General features: G+C 32.5%; 2 protein-coding genes across 2 annotated transcripts; one reads left to right on the top strand and one right to left on the bottom strand.

Moving 5' to 3' along the window:
• Window positions 1–345: 345 nt before the first annotated feature.
• Window positions 346–4,238, bottom strand: LOC106055588 (elongation factor 1-alpha). The gene is made up of 7 exons (XM_013211894.2): window positions 4,085–4,238; window positions 2,856–3,030; window positions 2,563–2,742; window positions 2,108–2,419; window positions 1,776–2,003; window positions 1,211–1,375; window positions 346–1,024 (listed from the first exon to the last, which is right to left on the bottom strand). The coding sequence occupies exons 2-7, from the start codon at window positions 2,997–2,999 to the stop codon at window positions 674–676; spliced, it is 1,380 nt and encodes a 459-aa protein (XP_013067348.1). The 5' UTR covers window positions 3,000–3,030; window positions 4,085–4,238; the 3' UTR covers window positions 346–673.
• Window positions 4,239–8,303: 4,065 nt separating this feature from the next.
• LOC129923807 (28S ribosomal protein S14, mitochondrial-like) lies at window positions 8,304–22,238 on the top strand. Its single transcript, XM_056016547.1, has 3 exons — window positions 8,304–8,556; window positions 18,573–18,812; window positions 21,948–22,238. Exons 1-3 carry the CDS (start codon window positions 8,512–8,514, stop codon window positions 22,128–22,130), a joined length of 468 nt encoding a protein of 155 aa, XP_055872522.1. The 5' UTR covers window positions 8,304–8,511; the 3' UTR covers window positions 22,131–22,238.
• Window positions 22,239–23,134: the final 896 nt, after the last annotated feature.

Here is a 23,134-nt window from a genome sequence, read left to right on the forward strand (position 1 = left end):
ACTATGTCCATGTTTTAAATTGCTAACTTTAAGAAGCCATGCATGACGGATTTTTTTTAATGATTTTTTAAGCGCCGTAATTTACAGACTTAAATGTTTAAGCACAGGCACCCACTCTGTAGAAACATTTATAGTGGCTTAAGTGTACTTGATACCGGCATGGAAAAATTAGTTGGAAATTAAAAGTTGGCAGATTTAATTTTTTAAGCGGTTAAGGTATTCATTTTTTAAATAATAGAAATACCAGAAATGATTAATATAATTGATAAGCATTTAACATAATGCACTAGCTATTCTACATCCACAACACCAAAGGACAACAAAATAAAATAAAAACAGGTCAAGTAAAACTGACTTAATTGTTTAATTTACACTTAAAAGGAACTGTATCTTTACACATTCAATAAAATTTAACTTAAGTGTCTTGAGGCTTTTTCCTTCTGAACTCTTTCCTGTGCAATTTTGACTGGAGAAGCCACCTAGACAATGAAATTAAAATTAACTGAGTCAGCGTTTTAATGGGCATAAAATTAAATGGTGAAGAAGCAGCTGTGATACTTTCACTGCTGCTATAATGGTGGTATAACTTGTCAGGACTTGGATGATTGATAGTGTATGTCAAAAAATATTTCTTCAGAAGCCCTGTAGTTTTTGGCAAGGGTTCCAGTACTATTCACTTCTTTTTAGCAGCAGCCTTGGTTACTTTGCCAGCGGCTAGATCCTCCTTGACAACTGACTTGATGACACCTACAGCCACTGTCTGCTTCATGTCACGGACAGCAAAACGTCCAAGGGGTGGGTAATCAACAAAGGACTCGACACACATGGGCTTGGTAGGAACCAAGTCAACCATTGCAGCATCACCTGACTTGACGAATTTGGGGTTGTCTTCAAGCTTTTTGCCAGAACGACGATCACATTTCTCCTTGATTTCAGCAAATTTGCAGGCAATGTGAGCAGTGTGGCAATCAAGCACAGGCGCATAACCATTCTTAATCTCACCAGGATGGTTCAGAATGATAACCTGCAATGTTAAATATATATTCATGACTAACTAATTGACAAAGTGATACAAATAAAAATTTAACTGCCACATATTTGTATACTTCATAATATGATTTTTTAAAAATTAAGTTCATTAAATAACAATCTTGTGTTAGTAATAAAAACTACTAAAAATTACTACTGCTTTTAACAAGCGAGTACTAACCTGAGCATGGAACTGCTTAGTGTTCTTGGGTGGATCATTTTTGCTGTCACCAGCTACGTTTCCTCTTCTAATTTCTTTGACAGACACATTCTTAATGTTAAAACCAACATTGTCACCAGGTGTGGCTTCCTGAAGAGCTTCATGGTGCATCTCAACAGATTTAACCTGCAGGAATACAAATACTCTATAAATAATCTGCAACTTAAAATAATCAGAATATTATAAAACAAATGAAAAAATGTTCACTGCATGGTTTTTCTCCTTTATCAGTACTGCATAGCAGTTCAAAGAAGGTCATGGAATATGCAGGGAAAGTACCATCAACTAATGAGAGCTATTAGGAGGAACTTTTAATGTACAACGTTGTGGAAAAGGACCCAACATAATCCTTGAAAGGCTGATAGACCCTACTCGCCACATAACACATTCAAGCAGATTCACATAAGTGGACCACTATCCTGTGCTAACGTTGAAATACATAATTGCTAATCCGTGCTAACATTGAAATACACAATTGCTAAAATTGAAGCAATACAAAACACTTGAATTAATAGTTAAAGGTTACCTCAGTTGTTACATTAGATGGTGCAAATGTGACAACCATGCCAGGCTTGAGAACACCAGTCTCAACTCTGCCGACTGGGACAGTTCCAATACCTCCAATTTTGTAAACATCTTGAAGTGGCAGACGGAGGGGTTTGTCTGTTGGACGTGATGGTGGCAGAATGGCATCCAAAGCATTGATCAAAGTTTTACCAGAAGCATTGCCATCTTTGCGTTCGATAGCCCAACCCTTAAAAAAAAAATCATAGTAATTGATATAAACATAAACAGTATATGCTAATATATGCAGCTGGTAGAAAAATAAAATTTAAAAAAAAATAAAATAATATTTACCTTGTACCATGGCATGTTAGGTGAGTCTTCAAGCATGTTGTCACCAACCCAACCAGAAATTGGAACAAATGGTACTGAAACAGGGTTGTAACCAATTTTCTTGATGTAGTTGCTAACTTCATTCTTAATTTCCTCAAAACGTTGAGCACTGTATGGAGGGGTGGTGCTGTCCATCTTGTTTACACCAATAATCAACTGTTTGACACCAAGAGTGTAAGCTAATAGTGCATGTTCACGAGTCTGACCTTCCTTTGAAATACCAGCCTCAAACTCACCAGTACCAGCAGCAACAATCAGCACTGCACAGTCAGCCTAGGAATCGAACAAAAATGTTTATATTATAAAATTAATAATCTGAGAAACTATTGTAATGTTAAATGACCAGCCTGGGATGTACCAGCTAAATTATAAACTTAATAATGTATGACAAACTATATTGCAATGTTAAGACTAACCTGGGATGTACCAGTAATCATGTTCTTGATGAAATCACGATGACCAGGAGCATCAATAATAGTAACATAGAACTTCTCAGTTTGGAATTTCCAGAGAGCAATATCAATGGTGATACCACGCTCACGTTCAGCTTTCAATTTATCCAATACCCAGGCATACTTGAAGGAACCCTTGCCCATCTGAAATACAAAAAATAAAAATAAAATTAGATCATATATCTTAAAATTTGTCTAAATATTAAGATTTACACTAACTAGATAGAATTATTTTTAATCAATATTCAAAGATATACCTCTTGTGCTTCTTTTTCGAACTTCTGAATTGTTCTCTCATCAATACCACCACACTTGTAAATCAAGTGACCAGTAGTAGTAGATTTACCAGAGTCGACATGACCAATGACGACAATGTTGATGTGAACTTTTTCTTTACCCATTTTGAAGTGTTGATTGGTAGATATGAAACCGCTTTAATAAAAAAAAAAAAAAGAAAATGCACATCAGCACACATTTTGAAAAAAAAAATGATTTGAAGAAAGCTGTAATGGTTTAGCATCAATAGGCTTAGCTAACACCACTCAAAAGCTTAAAATAAGCAACTAAATTCTTTATTACATCTAGGCAATAAAATGTACAATTTGATGGAATTATAACACTGAAAGCAATGTTTCTAGGTAGACCTAAATCTAAATGGCTTTTATTGCAAATAAAAAAAAAAGTTCTGAAACGTTCATTGTTACCCAAAATTTGACAAAGTTTTATGGTTTCTCTAGACTTTTGGTATATCTATAGTAAGTATACTGTTTATATCTAGAATGTAAAGATAAAACTTTCAACTTCCCTTTAAATCTATCCTGACTAATACTAGATCTAATTCAAATTATATTCAATATGATTATTATGATATCCAAAAGAAAAAGACTGAGTGTCAATTGAGTGTTAAAGTTGAGTAACTTTTCTAGCCAAACCAAAATTACAGTAAAATGTCAATGGTTACTTTTAATAAAGCTAATCTTAAATTTTCTGAGTCTGAATCTATATTTGGTGCTAATTTCTATATTACTGTCTAGATCTACACTAAAGGAAAAAAAAATACACTGAACCTTTGTCACGTCACACGTGACTGATATCTTAAATGGCTAAGTCTAAATCTAGATATATAGCTGATCAAAATTAACGCTGCGATTAAAACAAAAGTAACCACAGTTACAAGATAGGTGTAAATCTTGATACTGTTATAGTTTGGAATGTTAAATATTTCACAAACCCACAATGCTTCTACAATGCTGAGCAACTCACTACTAACGACAATGGCCGTATAACCGGTACAGCCGGCTAAGTTATTTCAACTCATTTCACAATTATTAAATGAAAAAAAATACAGCATTTAATGCAAAATAGACAAATGGAATGCATTACAGATTAAGATTATAAGCTAAAAGATATAATTTGAATTAAATAAAATACCGATGGTTAAAATTACACTATGATTTTATGCCGATATAAACTCAGACAATTTTACCTGCTCACACGTTCAGTACCACCGCAGAAAAGGACAGAGGAAGAGAGTCACGTGACTAAAAAGGATAGTCCGGAGACTTCTGGGATAGCCTATGCCGAAATACCTGACGTCAATGCTATTTATAGGTCCAGGCTATCCAAAATCGAGATTCGCATTTATCTGCAGATTTTGTCATTCACCTCTTTTCTTATACCTATTTTATAATTATATATAATTTTTTTTTCTTTTTGGTAAAACAGAAACGGAAATTTGTATATTTTGAACATTTAAGTTAAATAATGTGCAACAAGTTTTTAAATCAGATATTCTTAGTGAGAGGAGAGAGAGCAATGTTGGAAACTTATATTATTATCAAAGAAAGTATTATTTCAGAAAATTAAAACATATATCTTGAATCGGTACTTTTTTTTTTATATCAATAAATTTTATTATGATTTTTATTTCTTATAAATTATAAAGTTGTTTTTCTCAAATCAAATTTGTAAATTTATATAAATAAATAGTAACCTTTAGACATACTTTAAGTATATATATATATATATATATATATATATATATATATATATATATATATATATATATATATATATATATATATATATATATATATATATATATATATATATACTTATATATATGTATATATATACTTATATATATGTATATATATACTTATATATATATATATATATATATTCCATTGGATCTAAAAAAAAAAGTTAATGTAATAGAATAAAACTTACTCAAGTTTAGCAAGATTAGAGTGTTAATCTAGGCCTAGTAATTTTTGAATATTGCAATCTAGCAAAGATCAATATTTCATAATTCTATATCAGTTAGTGTACAATATGTGTAAGGCAACCCAAAACTATACAGAAGACATTGAACTATTAGAAATTTGAAAAACTTAGTCATTTTATGTATAGATTTGCATTTTGTAGAAAGGATGTAGAAGATCGCAACAACAACAAAAAAGTCACAAAACGAGTATTAAATAGTCTTAGTTGAACTGTGGGATAGTTGGGCAGAACATTTGTTTCAAATTAAAGGAAATAATATTCTGGAATAGTTTACTTTATTATTCATCTACTTCGGCTTCGCTGCAGAAATCCATGCAATGCACAGATCTAGACAAGGTCAACTTTCTTGAGATTTTTTGCTATTTGATAATTTTCGAGACTTCTGTGACAGAGTTTCACAACCAAGTAAAGCCAACTAACCACCAGAGAATACAGTGCTAATAAATCAAAGTGATAATTTCTGTAGAAAATAACTGCACAAAATAAAACGAAAGGCATACGTTGTGCATGTCTCTTTAAAAAGTATATTAATAGGTATAGGCCTACGCGAATTTATACTAATCTAGGGGTGCATGTTAAACTCTGCTAAATATTTTTTTTTCTAACTGATTCAGGCAACCCGTACCATGCTTTGTGACTGGGGAACAAAAAGCACTTTTATGATCTTGACTTAGAATATGGGAAAGTAAATGTTCCTTCTGAGTATTTTATTACATTGTGTTCATTTGTGTGTTGTTTTTCTTTGTTGTATATGTAAGATCAATGTTTTATAAATGTTCCCCTTCATTATTAATAATTAAAAAAAAACATCTTTTATTATCTTGAGGAATAGATTAAGTCTACTAAACGAAATATCCATTCATATCACAGTTTAACTCAAACTTTACATATGGAGTTTACACCAGAAATGTTCCTATTTATTCAACGATTTGGGAGTATAGGAATTTGTGTGTTCTGGTGTTGTTATCGGTCTACTGTGTCTTCTCTGTGATAGTAAAATGGTTTGGGTGGTTTTTAATGGCTAGGGCTAGGTATTTTAGGACCTAGATTCTGTTTGCTAGCACCACGTGTTTGTTATTAGCTTCCAAACATGGGCTACGTATATAGAATAATACTATATTAATTAAAGCAAAATTATTGCTAAAATGGTTGATCTTTTATTCACCATCTGATTCACTAAATTTTATTAAGCTTTTTTTTTTTTCAAAACGAAACTTTGTATAATGCAACACGAACAGAAAAGAAATTAGAAATCATTGTTTGTTTTTTGTTCAGAAAGGCTCAAAATGTTGCTGAATAAGTTTATTAAAAAAAAAAGAGCCTTGTTTTTATATATATTTTAAAATTAGCACGTGGGTTTTTGGCTACATTGACCTTGTAAAACAACTTCTAAATCGCTTAGGAATGTAAGTTGAAGAGTCTAGAATAGAGGACAATGTATTCACAAGAAGTAACATCGAATCTATTTGTCAATGATTCTGTTTTACGTTTGCGCCGTAGGCTATTACTGCGTGTTATCAAGCCACGTGTTGAAAGAGTTAGTACAATAGGTAACTGACGCAACGATCCGGAAATGGAATGAGTTTTTTTTTAGCCAGACAACCTTGGCAGATTGCATAACGATGACCATCTGGACTCAATTATCTACGTCTCACATTGGCTAGCCTGTGGGCACTGTAGCCTATTTGCTGTGTTGTCGTGTGTGTTTAAAATGTGGATCAAGGTCAACCTCAGACAATTCAACACGCAAGGATTAAAAAAAAAAAAATAGCGCTATTTGGGTGTTTGTTTTTTTTACGACCAACGTGTAAGAGTTTTTCCTAACAATGTCTGATTACTCCTTAAATTGTCTACTTAATGACATAATTAAATGAAAGAATAATTATGGGCCCATTCCACAAGTAGCTACTAGGTACATTTTAATGAAAGAAAACAATATAGACCTAATGCACACTAGTTGCCAGTACATGAAAGCAATGAGTGTTAAAATACCCCGCAAAGTCTAGTAGTTATGGTCTATGCATGGATTGTATTCACTAAATAAATACATGTTGGGGGGGGGGGGGTCAGGGCCGGCCTAACTCTAATGGATGCTTGCGATGCCCCTCTTGTAAATTTTCTAAATTTATTTTACAATAATATATTATTATAGCTTTTATATAGCGCTACTTTCATGATTATAGCATGCTCAGAACGCTTTTGGTCCAATCTAATTTGTGCAAAGGATGCGCCAGTGGATTAATTAAAGTTACGTCAGTTACACTAAACATGTTAAGCATTTAATAAAAGCCATGACTGATAATGATATACTAAACGTAAATAGCGCGAGCCCTGCCAGGCGCGGGGCCCATATTAGGAGCAAACGGTCTAAGGCCGGCCTCGGTTGATGCAGCCTATTGAGCGCTATTATAGGCTAGATATAAAAGGATGCCACTATATATATATATATATATATATATATATATATATATATATATATATATATATATATTGTTCATTTATTTATCTACCCAGCAACTTATTATAAATAACGGAAATGTTTAATTTACAGCGTAAGTAGGGCCATTTGTAAGGCTAATCAAATTTGTACAAATGCTCCTTCTTCCCTAGTGCTATTAGAGCATGGGATGGGTGGTTGCCTGAGCTAGTCAGGAAAACCAGTGACTTGGCAGAATTTAGGTCAATGCTTAATGTATGACGCGACTCCTTTTTTGAAGTAACGTCTGTATTATATAAGATAGTGCTTTTACATCTGCTTTACTATGAAAAATTTCTTTGCAATGATTTTGTTTCAACTGTTTATGGTCTTTATACAGACTACGTTGGTTATCCGAATATACTTCACTGTAGTCTGTATATGTCTGCAATTTTTCATAGCTTAATATAGTTGGAACTCGAACTATTAAAATTAGGTGGTTGTTTTTTTTTTTGTCTGATATAGGCCATTAGGAGTCGTAAATATAAAATGTGCATGATGAGCTTTGAGCCCCTTTTCTTTTTTTTTTTTTGTTCCATTTAATACCAAATACGTGATTAATTTTTACTCCTATGTAGACTACAACTGGCCATCTACATTGCGTTATGTGTGAAATTAAGTTTGGTAGTAATAGTCATACCCATTGGTCATACCGCAAACACCATAACGTTTTGTTTTTTTCTACAAAATAATTTTTTTTTTTTAAGATGGACTTGATCTATAGCTTTCTATAGAGTCTAAATTCTTTTTCATGTACAGATTTAAACTGAAACAAAACTTTCGTTTACAAATAACTAAGCAAGACACTTATGTTGGCAACATTAAACTTTTTAGCACACGTGACACGTTCACAAGGATAAATATTTTCCTTTGTACTACAACCAAAGACATAAATAAATATTTATTTATGTCTATGACTACAACACAATTTTAAACAATTATAATAATTTAATATTACGAAATTTATTTTTAATACTTTAAATGATCTAGTTTCTAAAGATGGCCGCGTCCTTGTAATGGGTATTCTAAAGCACAATATTGCAAACTAAGTTGCAATCACTGCATGAAAAGATTTACTAAGCTCTATTTTTAAAAACATACACGCAGGTCTAGATTTAGATCTAGACTAGATTCTAACAATAAAAATCAATATGAATTCCGTTTTATCAAACATTGCATCACTTAGCGCAACTAAGGTAGAGTGTCTAAGTCTAAGCTAGATCTAGACTAGTAGTAGTAAAATCTAGTTCTTTTCTTACTTCGTACTTTTACTTTTAATAATTGTATTATTTTTATGATTTTCATTACAATAATTATAATAATTAATATCATTCATTCATATTGAATATCATCATCATCATTTATCCTTTGAGTTCCTCATGGAACATAGGGCCTCGACAAAAACACGCCTCTCCACGGTCTCTTGCTAGCTTTTTGATGGTTTCCCAGCTCTTCCCAGTCTTCTAATGAAGTTCTATCTATGCTTCTTCAAATACATTGCGTCGCCATGTGGGCCATGTTCTTTTTGGTTTTCCTCTGCGTCTTGTTCCCTGGGGATTCCACTCTAAGCCTAAGGCCTGTCTAGCTCTGTTGCTGGTATCTTTTCTAAGGGTGTGACCAATCCATCTCCACTTCCTCTCTAAGATCTGCTTTTCTATATTTTTCTGTCCACTCATCTCCCACAGTTTGTTTTCTACTTTGTCATACCAGTGTATTTTTAGGATATTTCTCAGGCATCTGTTGATGAATGTCTGTATTTTTTTTTGTTGTGGCTTCAGTTGTTCTCCATGTTTCAGAACTATACAGTAGGACAGCCTTGACATTAAAGTTAAAGATTCTTAGTTTAGTCTTGTTTGAGATGTGAGGAGATTTCCAGGTTGGTTTTAGCTGTTTTAAATGTCTGACGCGCTAGATTTATACGACGTTTAATGTCTTCATCTGTTCCACCTGATATACTGACTACACTCCCAAGGTATATAAAATTTTCTACTTGGTCTATTGTCTGAGAATCCAGTACTATGTCTCCAATTTGTTTATTGTTTACTAATGTACTTTAGTTTTTTGGTGCTTTATTTTGAGGCCTACTCTTTTTCCTACTTCACTTAAAGCTGTGACCTTTTCTTGCATATCCTGTAGTCTGTGTGATAATAGGGCTATGTCATCAGCGAATTCCAGATCTTCCAGCTTTTGTGTGAGAATCTATTGGATTCCTTTCCCTGCGTTAGAGTGGGCTTCTTTTGTGACCCAATCAAATACTAGAAGGAACAGGAGTGGTGAAAGAAGACATCCCTGTTTGACTCCTGTTGTGACTGGAAATTCCTCTGACAGCTTGCCACAGTGGGTTACTTGGCAGGGGAAATCATCATAAAGGTTCTTGATTATGGTTATTATTTTATTGGGGATCCCATAATGTCTCATTACAGTCCAGATAGATTCTCTGTCGACACTGTCAAAAGCTTTTTCAAAGTCGACAAAAGTTGCATAGGAGGTGTAGCTATTTGGTCAGCACAAGATCTCTCTTTTCTGAATCCGACCTGTTCTTCCCTTAGGTGTTCATCACATACTCCCTTTATTCTGTTTAGTAGGATTCTGCTGAAAATCTTGCTTGGTACTGACAACAAAGTGATGCCTCGCCATTTCTCACACTGTGATAGATCTCCACTCTTTGGTATTTTTATTAGCAAGCCCTTTTTCCACTCACCCGGAGGTATTTCTGTTAACCAAATTTTGTTGAATAGTTTGTGCCTTTGATCAACTATTTCACTTCCTCCTTCTTTTAGGACTTCAGGTGGTATGTTGTCAATTCCAGCAGCTTTACCCGTCTTCATTTGTTTGAGTGCATTCCTTATTTCTTCTTTTGTTATTTCTTCCATGTTTATTTTTAGTGTTGGTCCTGCATTTAGATCTGGTGGATTTCGTGGTTTAGGTCTATTGAGCACTTCTTGAAAATATTCTTTCTACCTTTAAAGTTGTTCATTTATTGAAGAAAGTAGTTTTCCATATTTGTCTCGAACTGGAACATTGCAATTAGCCTTTTTGGTACTGAGAAGTTTAGTAATTTTGTACAGTTGTTTTATATCTCTTTTACCTGCTGCTTCTTCTGCCTGTTCTGCCAGATTGTTGTAAATGATCGTTTGTCTTGTCTAAGCATTTTGGTGACTTTTTGTGAAACTGCTTGAGTATGCATAGATCGAAATCTAGATTAGATATTAAAGGGAGTTATTACATTAAGTCTAAGAAAATGAAAACAACAGGCATAGCGCCAAAGACCAAAGTCAACTCTTAACTTAACACATATAGTGACATATGATAATGAAACTAAAGCTAACATAATTCCTAAATAAGCATCAGCATTCTCAGCCCCAGGAGATAAAGACATAATACTTAATTGAACCAAGTAGACAACATAGGAGTTATAGAAGTACAAGAAAAGGGGATCCAAAAACTATTAGTGAACATTAAACAAAATAAAGCATCTGGACCTGATGGCATTCCAGCTAGATTACTCAAAGAACTAAGCAATAAGCTAGCACCAGTATTCAAAATACTTTTTCAGGCATCTCTTAACCAGGGTAGAGTACCAAGGGACTGGAAAGGAGCTAATGTCACCCCCCCCCCCCATTTAAAAAAGGAGAAACCAGCATCACTTGTAAAATCCTAGAGCATATATATATCAACATCATAAACCACTTCTAAAGACAAACATAATGTCCTTACTTCATACCAACATGGCTTTAGGAAATAAAGATCATGTGAAACACAACTAATAGGACTATTTGGTTATGTTTCAAAAGGTTTAGATAATAAAGAGCAAATAGATGCTATCTTATTAGATTTTTCCAAGGCTTTTGGACAAAGTTCACCACCATAGTTTGCTTAAAAAATTAAAATACTTTGGTATTGATGGTACATTTTCTGATAGGGAGAGAACAAACTGTAACAATAAATGGCTCTAAATCAACACCAATAACAGTAAACTCAGGACTCAGGTGTACCTCAAGAAACAGTCTTAGGTCTACTACTATTTTTAATTTACATAAATAATTTATCAAATTGCATTAGTTCAGGAACAAAAGTCAGATTTTTGCAGATGATTACATAATATATAGAACAAGAAAGACAACACAAGATACAGACATTTTACTAAGAGACTTAGAGGAATTACCAAAATAGGAATCAGAAAAATGTCAGTTATTGTCAGTAACAAAAAAAAAAAAAAAATTATTTTACTTATGTTATTCATAGTAATTTACCAGTAACACAGACTTAAGTGGCAAAATACCTCTACTAGGTGTAAATGAAAAACTGTCATGGAATCCCCATATTGATGAAACTAAAAAAAATCAAAGCATAAGGGTTTATTAAAAGAAATTTCTATAAATCAAATAAGAACATAAAACTAAAATGTTATTTAACCTTGGTTAGGCCAATAATAAAAAATGCATCCTCTGTTTGGGACTGCTCAACTCAAGAAAACATTAAGAAACTGGAACAGACACAAAATAGAGCAGCGAGATTCATAACAAACAAATATTCACCTTTGACTTAAGTAACACCTTAGTAAAATCACTAAATTTAGAAAGCCTTCAGGATAGAAGACTCAAAAGTAAAGTAGCTATTATACATAAAACACTGAGCTATAATTTGCAAATACAGAAACAATCTAATAAATTACTTAAAAAGACACAAAGATAACACAGAATGGGTTGCCTGAGCTAGCCAGGAAAACCAGCAACTTAGCAGAATTTAGGTCATTGGTTAATATGCATGCATGACCCATTGGACGTAATCATTTTCTTTTTTGAAGTAACGTCTGTATTATAAAAGATAAGATAAGATATTTTAATTAGTAAAACTTTACTATTTTTAGCGGCCCCCGTAAGGGGAAAAAGCCGCTATTAGGTTTGTGCAAAATGTCAGTCTGTCACACTCAGATCTCGAAAACTAGAAGAGATATGAAAAATATTATTTCATCATTAAATGCGGCTTGAAAAGTTTAGGTGCAACGGCTACTTTTGGTTTTCTAAAAGCAAACCGTTTAATTTATAAAATTAATTATGCACGCGATTTTTTTCATAAAAATACACCAATTCTAAAACAATTACGTAAATGTAAGGGAGGCAATGTTACAATATGCTAACAAAGATGGACAATCTTTGTGTATTTTCAGTATCACTAAGTCAAATATATTTTAAAATGTACAGGAAATGTTTACAACAAATAGAAATAATAGTTAAAGATGTTTTTTCTGGTCAACTAGCTGCTAAAATTAAAAGAAAACATTTCTGTTTGTTTATAAAGGCTAATAATGCATTTTGTATGTAAATATCACGCACATTTTTTTTAATGGGCTTTTTATGCAGCGATTTTCGTGCAGTAGCGTAACGTCTCTACATGATCAGGTGCTAAACCATTTCCTTAAACATTTTTTAAAAATCAGATTTTATTTATTTTTTGTTTAGTGCCCCCATCCGAATAAAAGAAGATTATTTTTGTGCGTTTTGTCTGTTGGTCGGTCTGTCCGTCACGATTAGATTAAAAAAACTAGAACTCTAAAAGCTATTGAAAATCTGATTTACACTTTAATGTTCCTCCCGTAACATCTCAATAGTTTTTAAGTATCTAAAAATTGATTGTTCCGGATTTTTTTGTGCAAAACTAATCAACCCCAAAAAATGTTTTTTTGCTCTTCTAATTTATATTACATTCAATTTCCATGCTTAAACGTTGCAAAAACACATTATCAATAATATGTTGTTCCGTTTTCTATGTAAATAGCATATTAATGCTAAATCAAAATCTCTATACTGACTTATATTTCATTAAGTGTAAAAATGTTCCAGATATTGTTTTATAAAACATGAATTATGCCTAATGATTGTTTGAAATCGCATAATTTACTAATATTACACTTAAAATATTATTTGACAATGCGTCACTATAATTTAGTTATCAATATCAAATTGTTCCGTATTTTCATCTTTAAACAAATTTTAAAAATATTGACAATAGGTTGTTCAGGGCTTTAAAAAAAAAGTAATTTACTAGAATTGATTACTGAAAATTACTTTTTAGACATTTAATTTTCTTGCTAAAACATAACATAGAAGTTTTGTAATCGATAAAGAAAGTTCCGGATTTTGTTTCTTACAAATTGTCGCCAGAAATTTCCGAATTTATTTAAAAATCTACTAAATCCAAATAATTGTTTGAACTCCCTCTTCTAATTAATAAACAAATAATCTTCTCATTTACGAAATAATGTTTTTACGGATTTTTATGAAAAATATTTTAACTCACTACTCTCTTACAGTACATTTAACTTTCTACCTAAAACATTAAAAAATCTAATTATCGTTAATATTATGTTCCGATTTTTAAGGAAAACAGAATCCAAACACAAAAGTAAGGTATGAAAATCTCTTCACGTGGCTGTAGTACATCTAATTTTTATATGAGACCATCCAAAAAATTTAATTAACGGTATTACATTTATCTGAAATTCTCTTTTTCTTTTACTATTTATACAAACATCCGGAACAATCTATTATATAAACTTTTCAATTGTGTTCATACCTAAAAATTATTGCGATGTTTTGAAACGTAAAATAAAGGTTAATAAATTTTTAATAACTTTTAGTTGTTGTGTTGTTTTTTTTATATCAAGATGACGGACAGACCGACTGACAGACAAAACGCAAAAACAATGCGGCTTTGATCCTTTTTAAATAAATTCTATTAGAACTCAGTGCACTAATGTCTATGAACCCTCGTTAAATATCTCGTGTAAATAAAGACATTTTTTTTTATGGTACCGGTACTAGCATATTGTGAGGTAATGGAATTTTTTTCTTTGACGTCATATGAATGGACTCTTTAAATGTAATGTTAAAAGAACGCACTCGGTGCACCAATGTCTATTAACCCTCAAAAAATTGCTTGTATTAGTGAAAACATATTTTAGTCTAACTAAGCCATGTGACGTAGTGTTTTTTTTTTCCTTTGACATCACATGGAATGAATTCTTTAAATGAAATGCTAAAAGAATGCACTCGGTGCACTAATGTCTATGAACACTCGATAAATGGCTCGTATTGATGAAGGCGATTTTTAGTCTAGCTAGGCCATGTGACGTAGTGTTTTTTTTTCCCTCTGACGTTATATGGAATTAATTCTTCAAATGAAATGAAAAAAGAACTCGGTATAGTAATGTTTATTAAGCCTCGTTATGTGACTCGCGTTTAAAAAAGGAATGATATCTTGATTTAGATCTAATCTAGATTTTTTAAACTAGATCTAAATTTTTATTACAGTATATCTAGATCTGGATTTATATTCTAATTAAAATTATTTTAGAGTCTATATCTACAATTTTTAGATCTAGTTTAGACTAAAATAGACTAGATTAAGATGTAGAATTTCAATTTCTAAACTTAAAGTGTAAAAAAAAGTGTAGATTTTCATTTCCAAACGTTTTGATCAATATTGTAATGTTTTAATATACTAAAACTAATCTACTATTTTTTATTTAATTTAAATTTACGGCAAATGAATCTTTGAAACATTATTACTTTTGACCATCGGATGGCTGCCTGGTCGTGCGGTTTGGGCGCTGGACTGTCATTCAGATTTATGAATGGTCCAGGGTTCAAACCCTGCCCGCTCCCATCCCCGTCGTCCTGCGGGAGGTTTGGACTAGGAAGTAATTATCTTCAACATGTAAAACATTTTACATCAAAATTAAATCACCTCTTGAATATTATTTGCGAATATGCAGATCCGACAGGGATCCGACTTCGACGGGGGCCGCCTCTGAGTTTGTGTAAGGCAAACTCTCTTTGTAATCTTGTTTTATTTATAGTCATTTTAGAATTTTTGTCTAACGAACACCCCCTATTTCTGATATATCTAGCGAACACCCACAATCTTGGTTAAAATGAGCCTTTATTTTGTTAGCTATGATGAAACTTATCTATTGTTTTAGTTCAAGCTCCATTTCTTTATAGTTCAGACACATTTAGTTTTGTTTACTCTGAAAAACAGAGGTCTTATTTGGGTTCAAAGAACACTGGTAGGACGATGCCATTTTTTTTTCTTCTAGGACAGAAGGAGTTAAGAAGATTTTTTTTTTAGAAAATTTAGGTACCAGTAAAACACAACCAATATAGATGTAAAATTCTTTTAAATAGGCCCTAAAACACATACATGTCAAAGCCTTTGTGTTAATTTAAGTAAAATTCATAAATACTCATGCAATCAGCTTTGTAAGCTAGCAATTTACTACTAATACTAGATATACTATTAAATTTCTTATTTAATAAGTATCTCTATCATCTAGGAAACAGCTTCAACTTTGAACTTTTGACCTGGGGGTGTGTCTTGCCCAGCCGAGCCCTGCTTAGCCAGTGACAAACTCCTCTCACTCATTCCATTAAGCTCAATGTTAGGTCAAAACGCCACAAAAAACCCCAACCCAACACTACTTTCTAGCTGTTAAACATACAGTCATAATTTATACATCTTTGGAAAGTTCAAATAAAGTATTTTTATGATGTTCTACAAAAATTTTTTTTTTTTCGAAGGTAAATGTTTTATTTCACATCCCTACTATATATAATATATTGACTATATTAAATAAATGAGATAGTGAATTCTTAACATCTAAAAAAAAGCAAAGAAGTACTTTGAGATTTTGTTTTTGGGTTCAAAATACATCACTTCCCTCAAAAATACTGAAAGCGAATATAAACGATTGTATTGCTTCATTCTTACACTGGCTGTTAGGCTTAGTGACGGCTTAGTCCATAACTATTTTATTCACTGGTACAGTAATCTATAATAATAATGATAATAATAATAATAATCTTTATTATCCGTAAGGAAATTTGTCTTACAATTTGTGCATTACCAAGGAAATTTGTCTTACAATTTGTGCATTACCAAACAAAAAACATTATAACTATAAGAAACCAAAGTGTACATTCACACCAGACTCACTCATAATTTACATGTGACAAAGTTTGTACCAGATTGTTCTTATTTAATGATTTGATTGCCAGGGGAACAAAAGAGTGTTTGTGTCTGTTTGTCTTTGCTATCGGTGTCTTGTATCTCTTTTGTGATGGTAAAATCACGAAATCCTGACACAAAGGGTGATTCTTTATTTCGAGGATCTTGTTAGCTTTTTTATAGATGTTTGTCTCAAACAACTGCCCAAATGGGGTTTGCTTTTTGCCAATGATTTTGCCAGCAGCATTGAGGATTCTATTAAGTTTATTCCTATTTTTAATGCTCAGATCTATAGATCTATAGGTTTAGATCTATAGATCTAAAAGCATTTTAAAGGATACGATCAATTCGAGAAAAAAAAAAGAAACATTTTCATCCACACTTCTATCTGTTCTAAAAAGTAAATAGATCGTGTCACACTGATTCTAACAAACTGGTCAGTCTAAGGCTAGCCTAGAACTTTAGTAGGCTACATGTTGTCAGTCATGACAAGACGAGCTTGTGATAATATTTGTTGTATGTTGAGTTGTCAGGCGGGAAAATACACACTGACATAGTTATTCAAGCATGTAGATATATTCTTAGCACATATTTTTTTCTATGCTACCAGTATCTAAATCTAACTGCATAGACCAATGTAAACTTTACTGTATGGTTTTCATTATGCAGTAAGTCAATAGAATTTTAAAAAATGAAGGTTGACACTTTTCAAGAGATTTTAATCGTTGGGGCAAAACTAAACATATATAAATACATCGTTTTTTATTGTGCAACAATGTTAGTAACACACATCTTTCATAGATATATGGTGCCGAAACATATAATAGAAACTATCATATCAGTCAGTACTACTTAGATCTAGGTCTACATCTAGAATCATTTAGATCTCAAAGCATTATAATAACTAACACTAGGGAGGAAAAGTTTTATTACCCTGCCGAAAAAGTATATTGGCTGAAAGTCTGACTAATGTTAACAACCTGGTCACATAGATGTAGGCCACACATTTGGATGCGCAGAAAAGTACGTCGAAAAATCGCCAATCACTACTCAAGTTATTATTGAAAATAAAATGAAAAGAATAATATTACTTATCTGTAATTTAAAACACACACACACACATATATATATCTATATTATATATACATTGTCGGCACCTTTTTCAATGCGGGGAAAAATTTATTACTTTTCTTGTATTTTAACGTTTATTATTAATTTATTAGTAGAGTTAAAAGTTAGGCAATCCATCACTGAGTACTGGCACCTATTTCTTTACAAAAAAAAGCACTGTGTGTATATATAACCATATATATATATAACCATATATATATATAACCGGACCATGGTTCGGAAGCCAAGCGATTTACCGCTCAGCCACCGCGCCTCCTAATATAGTGCATACCAATTTTGGTCACATTTTATAACTTTTCTTTTCTCACTTGACTGGCTCAGTGTAAAATGCATATTTTAAACTAAATTTATACTAAAAAAGAATGATTATCAGAAAAACTAATACTCTACAATTTTTTTCCTTTTGATTTCAAAATTTGAAAATTAGTGTATGTCATAACATCGAAATGGTTTCTTGCTTGCCAATTTTACCATGACATGGCAGACCTGGTGTCATATCTTGTAAGATAATCATAGTTGCCTTGTCAGGGCATGTGGCAGATCTCATAAAGACTCACAGTTGCCATGTCAGGTCTGGTGGCAGATCTCTTAAAGTCTCATGTTTCTCACTCAACTGGTTCAGGGTGGAATGTATTTTTTAAACTAATACATAAATTGTTAAGCTTCCCGCGCAGTGTTGATTCTTGACAATATGTCTAGTGTAGATCTGACTGGAAGTAACGCTGAACTCAACTAATTCAATAACACTGGCGAAAGGCCGAAACAATCAAATATGTAGTCGATGCTGATATGTTGTTCAATAAAGATATTTAATACTCAAGAAGGGAATCGTCCGATGTCAGCTATGTCCGTAAATCCATATATCTATTGTACTCAAGTCTACTACTCTACAAGAAGCGTCTTCCTTTAGCGTCATTTAGATCGTTCTTCTTTTTTAAAGATCTGTCATGTCACTTGTCGCTAATTAAAACTTTCCCCTTATTCCTGAAACAAATAACTAATTCCTAATCATGTCATAACAAAATAAAAAAAAGACTTTGTAATGATATATTTTTTTTTTTGCTATTGCCAGTTCTCGAGCATCACCAGTAAGCTCTGCAAAAGTCTTCTACAGATATCTCCTATCAATAGTCACACAACAACTGCAGTCAACACAGTTGTTCCAGCTCGGGGCAAGTGCTTTGAGCATCATTTCCTTAACAGATGGATGATCAGGGACTACAAAAGGAGATTGCTGGTGCAAGAGCATTCCGCTGTTCGTCAACGCTTAGTGGCTATAAAAAGGTGCTCAGTACTGCCTAAAGAAATTCAGGTGAGGGTTGTTAATGAAGTAATACTCATCAATCAGCCTCCATCTGTCTGTGTTGTGAAAACTCTTCAGATTATGTGTGTTGGTATGTGTTGACAGAAAATAAGCTTAGAGACTTGCTTGTTTTAATAATAGTTTCTTTGTTGTAGATTTGCACTTTTATTTGTCTATACCAAACGAATATTTAAAGAAATAATTTACACGCTGGTTAAATCATTAGGTGTGGCACTGTTAGAAAGAAATGAAGCAGGGTGTTTTGGTGCGACCATTTTGGCATAGGATATTTTGGCACAAAATGCTTTAGCTACATTATATATGTTCATTTTATTATGTATTTAAAAACAAGGACACATATCTAAGTTTTGTATGTATGTTTGTGTTACTTTGTATTTTTTATGTAAAGAACATTAGTTATTTTTGTCCATTACATTTAAGATTTAAGTTTGTTGTGCAATTATTGTTATGTCACTAACATTATAGTGTGTGCATAGGTATTAATATTGTCCAAAAAATGAAATGAAACAATGATAACCTTTTTGTCAGATGAAAATGGTTTACTTAATTAATTGTAACTCCAACTAAAAAATAAAAGAAAACTGGTGTCAACCTGCGAGTTTCACAAATCTCACCTAAAATTTATTGGTGGTGCAGGAGGTGAGAACATGTTAATATTATGGTGAATCTAACCTGCCATAGTTTGTATGTTTTACATGTTGCAGATGCCCTCCAGAATTGAAGATTTCTACATCTTAACCCTAACCTCCAGCTGGAGGGATGGTGGCAGGCAGGGTTTCGCAAACACATACCAACATACCAAATGACCAGGCAGCCATCCCTAGTACACAATAGGCTTAAATGGAATAGTGGGGATGATGGGGAAAAATGTTTGATATATATATGCACAGGGCTTTTTTTGTGCAGTGTACCAGCACCTTTTTGAAAAAAAGATTACTTTTCTTGTATTTTAACGTATGTTATTAATTTTTAGTAGTTAAAAGCTAGGCAATCAACTACTGAGTACCCGCACCTATTTTTTTTACAAAAAAAGCACCGTTTATATATATATATATATATATATATATATATATATATATATATATATATATATATATAAATATATATACACACACACTAGTATAGCATGGTGAAGAAAAAACATTGTCTACTATAAAAAGTTTTGTGTTGTGTTTTATAAATTATCTTCAGAACTTGTCTCATCAAAGTGTTCTAAAAGCCTAAAAAATGAAATTCCAAGCTTACACCAGAACTTTATACCTTGAGCTGAGCTGTCAAGTACCTTTTCATCACTTCACATTGCATTTTGAAAAAATTAAGATTAGAAATTTGTTTACAAATTCAAAACGTTTTTTTTATAAAATAAACACTTCAGTAGAACATTGATTTATAAAGTATATTTACATGGCAATACAAGTAAATCTTTAAAAGAGGACATTTGGGATGTAGGCTACTATCTATACTGTAAAAAAATATTAAATTATAGATGAATAAAGTAATAATATTTATATGTGGCTGAGCTTGTAAGGACAGATGAATAAAAGTAGTATGTATTATATCTATACTGTGGTATAATAAGTAAGGACAGATGAATTAAAGTAGTATGTATTATATCTATACTGTGGTGTAATATGTAAGGACAGTTGAATAAAAGTAGTATGTATTAGGCCTATATCTATACTGTGGTGTAATATGTAAAGACAGGTGAATAAAAGTAGTATGTATTAGGCTTATATCTATACTGTGGTGTAATATGTAAGGACAGTTGAATAAAAGTAGTATGTATTAGGCTTATATCTATACTGTGGTGTAATATGTAAGGACAGGTGAATAAAAGTAGTATGTATTAGGCTTATATCTATACTGTGGTGTAATATGTAAGGACAGGTGAATAAAAGTAGTATGTATTAGGCTTATATCTATACTGTGGTGTAATATGTAAGGACAGATGAACAAAGATATGTAAATGATGGGAAGATGAACCAAGTATTATCATGTATACTATGGCAGAATATGTTAGATTAAAATCCATCCAAGTGGTGCTACAGGCCATTCAGGGCCCTGGTCTGCTTTAGCACATCTCTCCACTTTGAGCTATCCTTTGCTTTATGTATTCATGCACAGACTTTTAGCTGTTGTAGATTTTCCTCTATGTCATCCAACCACAGTATAGATATAGGCCTAATACATACTCTTTTATTCATCTGTCCTTACATATTACACCACAGTATATATATAATTACATATATATACATGAAGATGAACCAAGTATTATCATGTATACTATGGCAGAATATGTTAGAATATAATCCATCCAAGTGGTGCTACAGCCCATTCAGGGCCCTGACCTGCTTTAGCACATCTCTCCATTTTGAGCTATCCTTTGCTTTATGTCTTTTATGCACAGACTTTTAGCTGTTGTAGATCTTCCTCTACGTCATCAAGCCACCACACCATTGGGGCACCTGCCTTTTTGATTTTGCCCATGAACAATCTTTGCTCTCCTGGCATTTTTTTGAGTTAATATGTTCCTGTTTATTTCTGCCAATGTGGAGGGGTCTTCACGTAGCCGGTATATTTCTTGGTTGGTGCGAATCCTCCATCCAGTTTCCTGATGTTTGGCACCATAAATTTTTCTGAGGATTTTTCTTTCCCAAGTATTTAACATATTTTCTGTGGTTTTTGTCAGTGTCCAGGTTTTGCTTGCACATATGACTACAGGACTGATGATGGTTTTGTAAATGGTTTTCTTGATCTTAGATATAAGTTTGCTTCTTAGTATGTGTTGTGTGTTATAAAAAGCTCTGTTGCCTGCCACTAGTTGTTCCTTAACTTCTGGTATTAGGTCATTGTTGGAATGTAATGCTAGAATAAAGTACTGTACAAATATTGATACAGTTACATTTGGATGGCTGCCTGGTCGTGCGGTTTGCACGCTGGACTGTCGTTTGGATTTATCGATGATCCCGGGTTCAAACCCTGCCTGCTCCCATCCCCCGTCGTCCTGCGGGAGGTTTGGACTAGGAAGTAAACTATCTTCAACTCTGAAGGAACATGTAAAACATTTTACAAAACAAACATTTTAAACAATATAGTTCTAACACATACATTTTCTTATTACAGGAAGTTGCTTCTCAGGAAATTGCTGCACTTCCCAGAGATGCACATCCCTCAAGGCTAAGAAATCGCTGCATATTGACCTCTCGACCCCGGTGGGTCATCTGGAGGTTTAGGTTGAGCAGAATTCAGTGGAGATTATTAGCAGACTATAATAAAATGAGTGGTGTACTTCGAGCTTGCTGGTAACTGCTTCATCTGAAGTGAATGTGTTATTAACATTTCTAAGAACATTTTATTTTATTGTTAGAATTATGTATTTAATAAATAAAGAGGTGGTCTTATTTTTTAACAAAATGTGTTATTCTTTTCTTATTTCTTTGATTGTGATAATCCACTTAAGTTAAGATATTATTTTTAAGTCAAGTAGCAATGGTGCAAACATTCTTATTCATAGTTTTTAACAAAAAATTTAAGTTGTTTTATTCTAATTTTCATAGTGACAAACCCTAAGGATAGATTTTTCCTTTAGCTAAAACATTCATTCATCTAGACTACACTGGTTTTGAAAGCTCAATTTTGGTTTGTAGCCTAGACAAGGCTTTTGCTTGCAAAGAGACATTCCTCTTATTCAAAATCAAATCATTGTGAAAAATGGAAACTTACTAGCTTCAGAACTTAATTGACCATCCAGAGAACTATAAAATATATCTATTTGTTTTTACACAATGAACATATTGTATGAATTTCTTTAAATAATCTGGGGCATTGGCTGAGTTATCAAAAATTATTATCTATCTTGTTCCCTGGGACAAGAAATGTTTGTAAATACATGTAAAGAATAAAAAAGATGTATGGTACATGTAAATAATTTTTTTTCCTTTTAAATAAGATTTTTAAAATTCCATGTGGGTTTTTCTGAGTTTGTCAAAACTAAGGATCTAAAAGGTAATAAACCAGTATTAAATAAATTTAGAGGTAACAGAACCCATTCTATGTCTTGCTGGGGATCAAGAAGAACTTCTAAACTTTTGTTTTACTCTCTTTCCTCCTGAGATCATCCCCTGTAGGCAATAATAATGTGAAAGTAATGTAACAATTAGTAAGAACTGCTGTAAATATTTGACAAAGGGGGAATAGTTTTATATTTAGCAATAATTTATTAAAGAGTTGCTTTTATGTTTGTTCTGACCTACTTAAACAGTTAAATGTTTCATTTGCAATTAAAAAGACTATTACGTACATTAGTCTGA

The sequence above is a fragment of the Biomphalaria glabrata genome, chromosome 17 (assembly GCF_947242115.1).
Source record: "Biomphalaria glabrata chromosome 17, xgBioGlab47.1, whole genome shotgun sequence".
In the NCBI taxonomy this organism is placed as follows: Eukaryota; Metazoa; Mollusca; class Gastropoda; family Planorbidae; genus Biomphalaria; species Biomphalaria glabrata.

Coding starts and splice junctions, on each gene's coding strand:
- LOC106055588 (XM_013211894.2), bottom strand. CDS start 2,999: ATGGGTAAAGAAAAAGTTCACATCAACATTGTCGTCATTGGTCATGTC. Junction 2,743..2,855: donor TCGAAAAAGAAGCACAAGAG/GTATATCTTTGA, acceptor TTTGTATTTCAG/ATGGGCAAGGGTTCCTTCAA. Junction 2,004..2,107: donor CTAACATGCCATGGTACAAG/GTAAATATTATT, acceptor TTTTTTTTTAAG/GGTTGGGCTATCGAACGCAA.
- LOC129923807 (XM_056016547.1), top strand. CDS start 8,512: ATGAATTCCGTTTTATCAAACATTGCATCACTTAGCGCAACTAAG. Junction 8,557..18,572: donor CATCACTTAGCGCAACTAAG/GTAGAGTGTCTA, acceptor TGCTATTGCCAG/TTCTCGAGCATCACCAGTAA. Junction 18,813..21,947: donor TACTGCCTAAAGAAATTCAG/GTGAGGGTTGTT, acceptor TTCTTATTACAG/GAAGTTGCTTCTCAGGAAAT.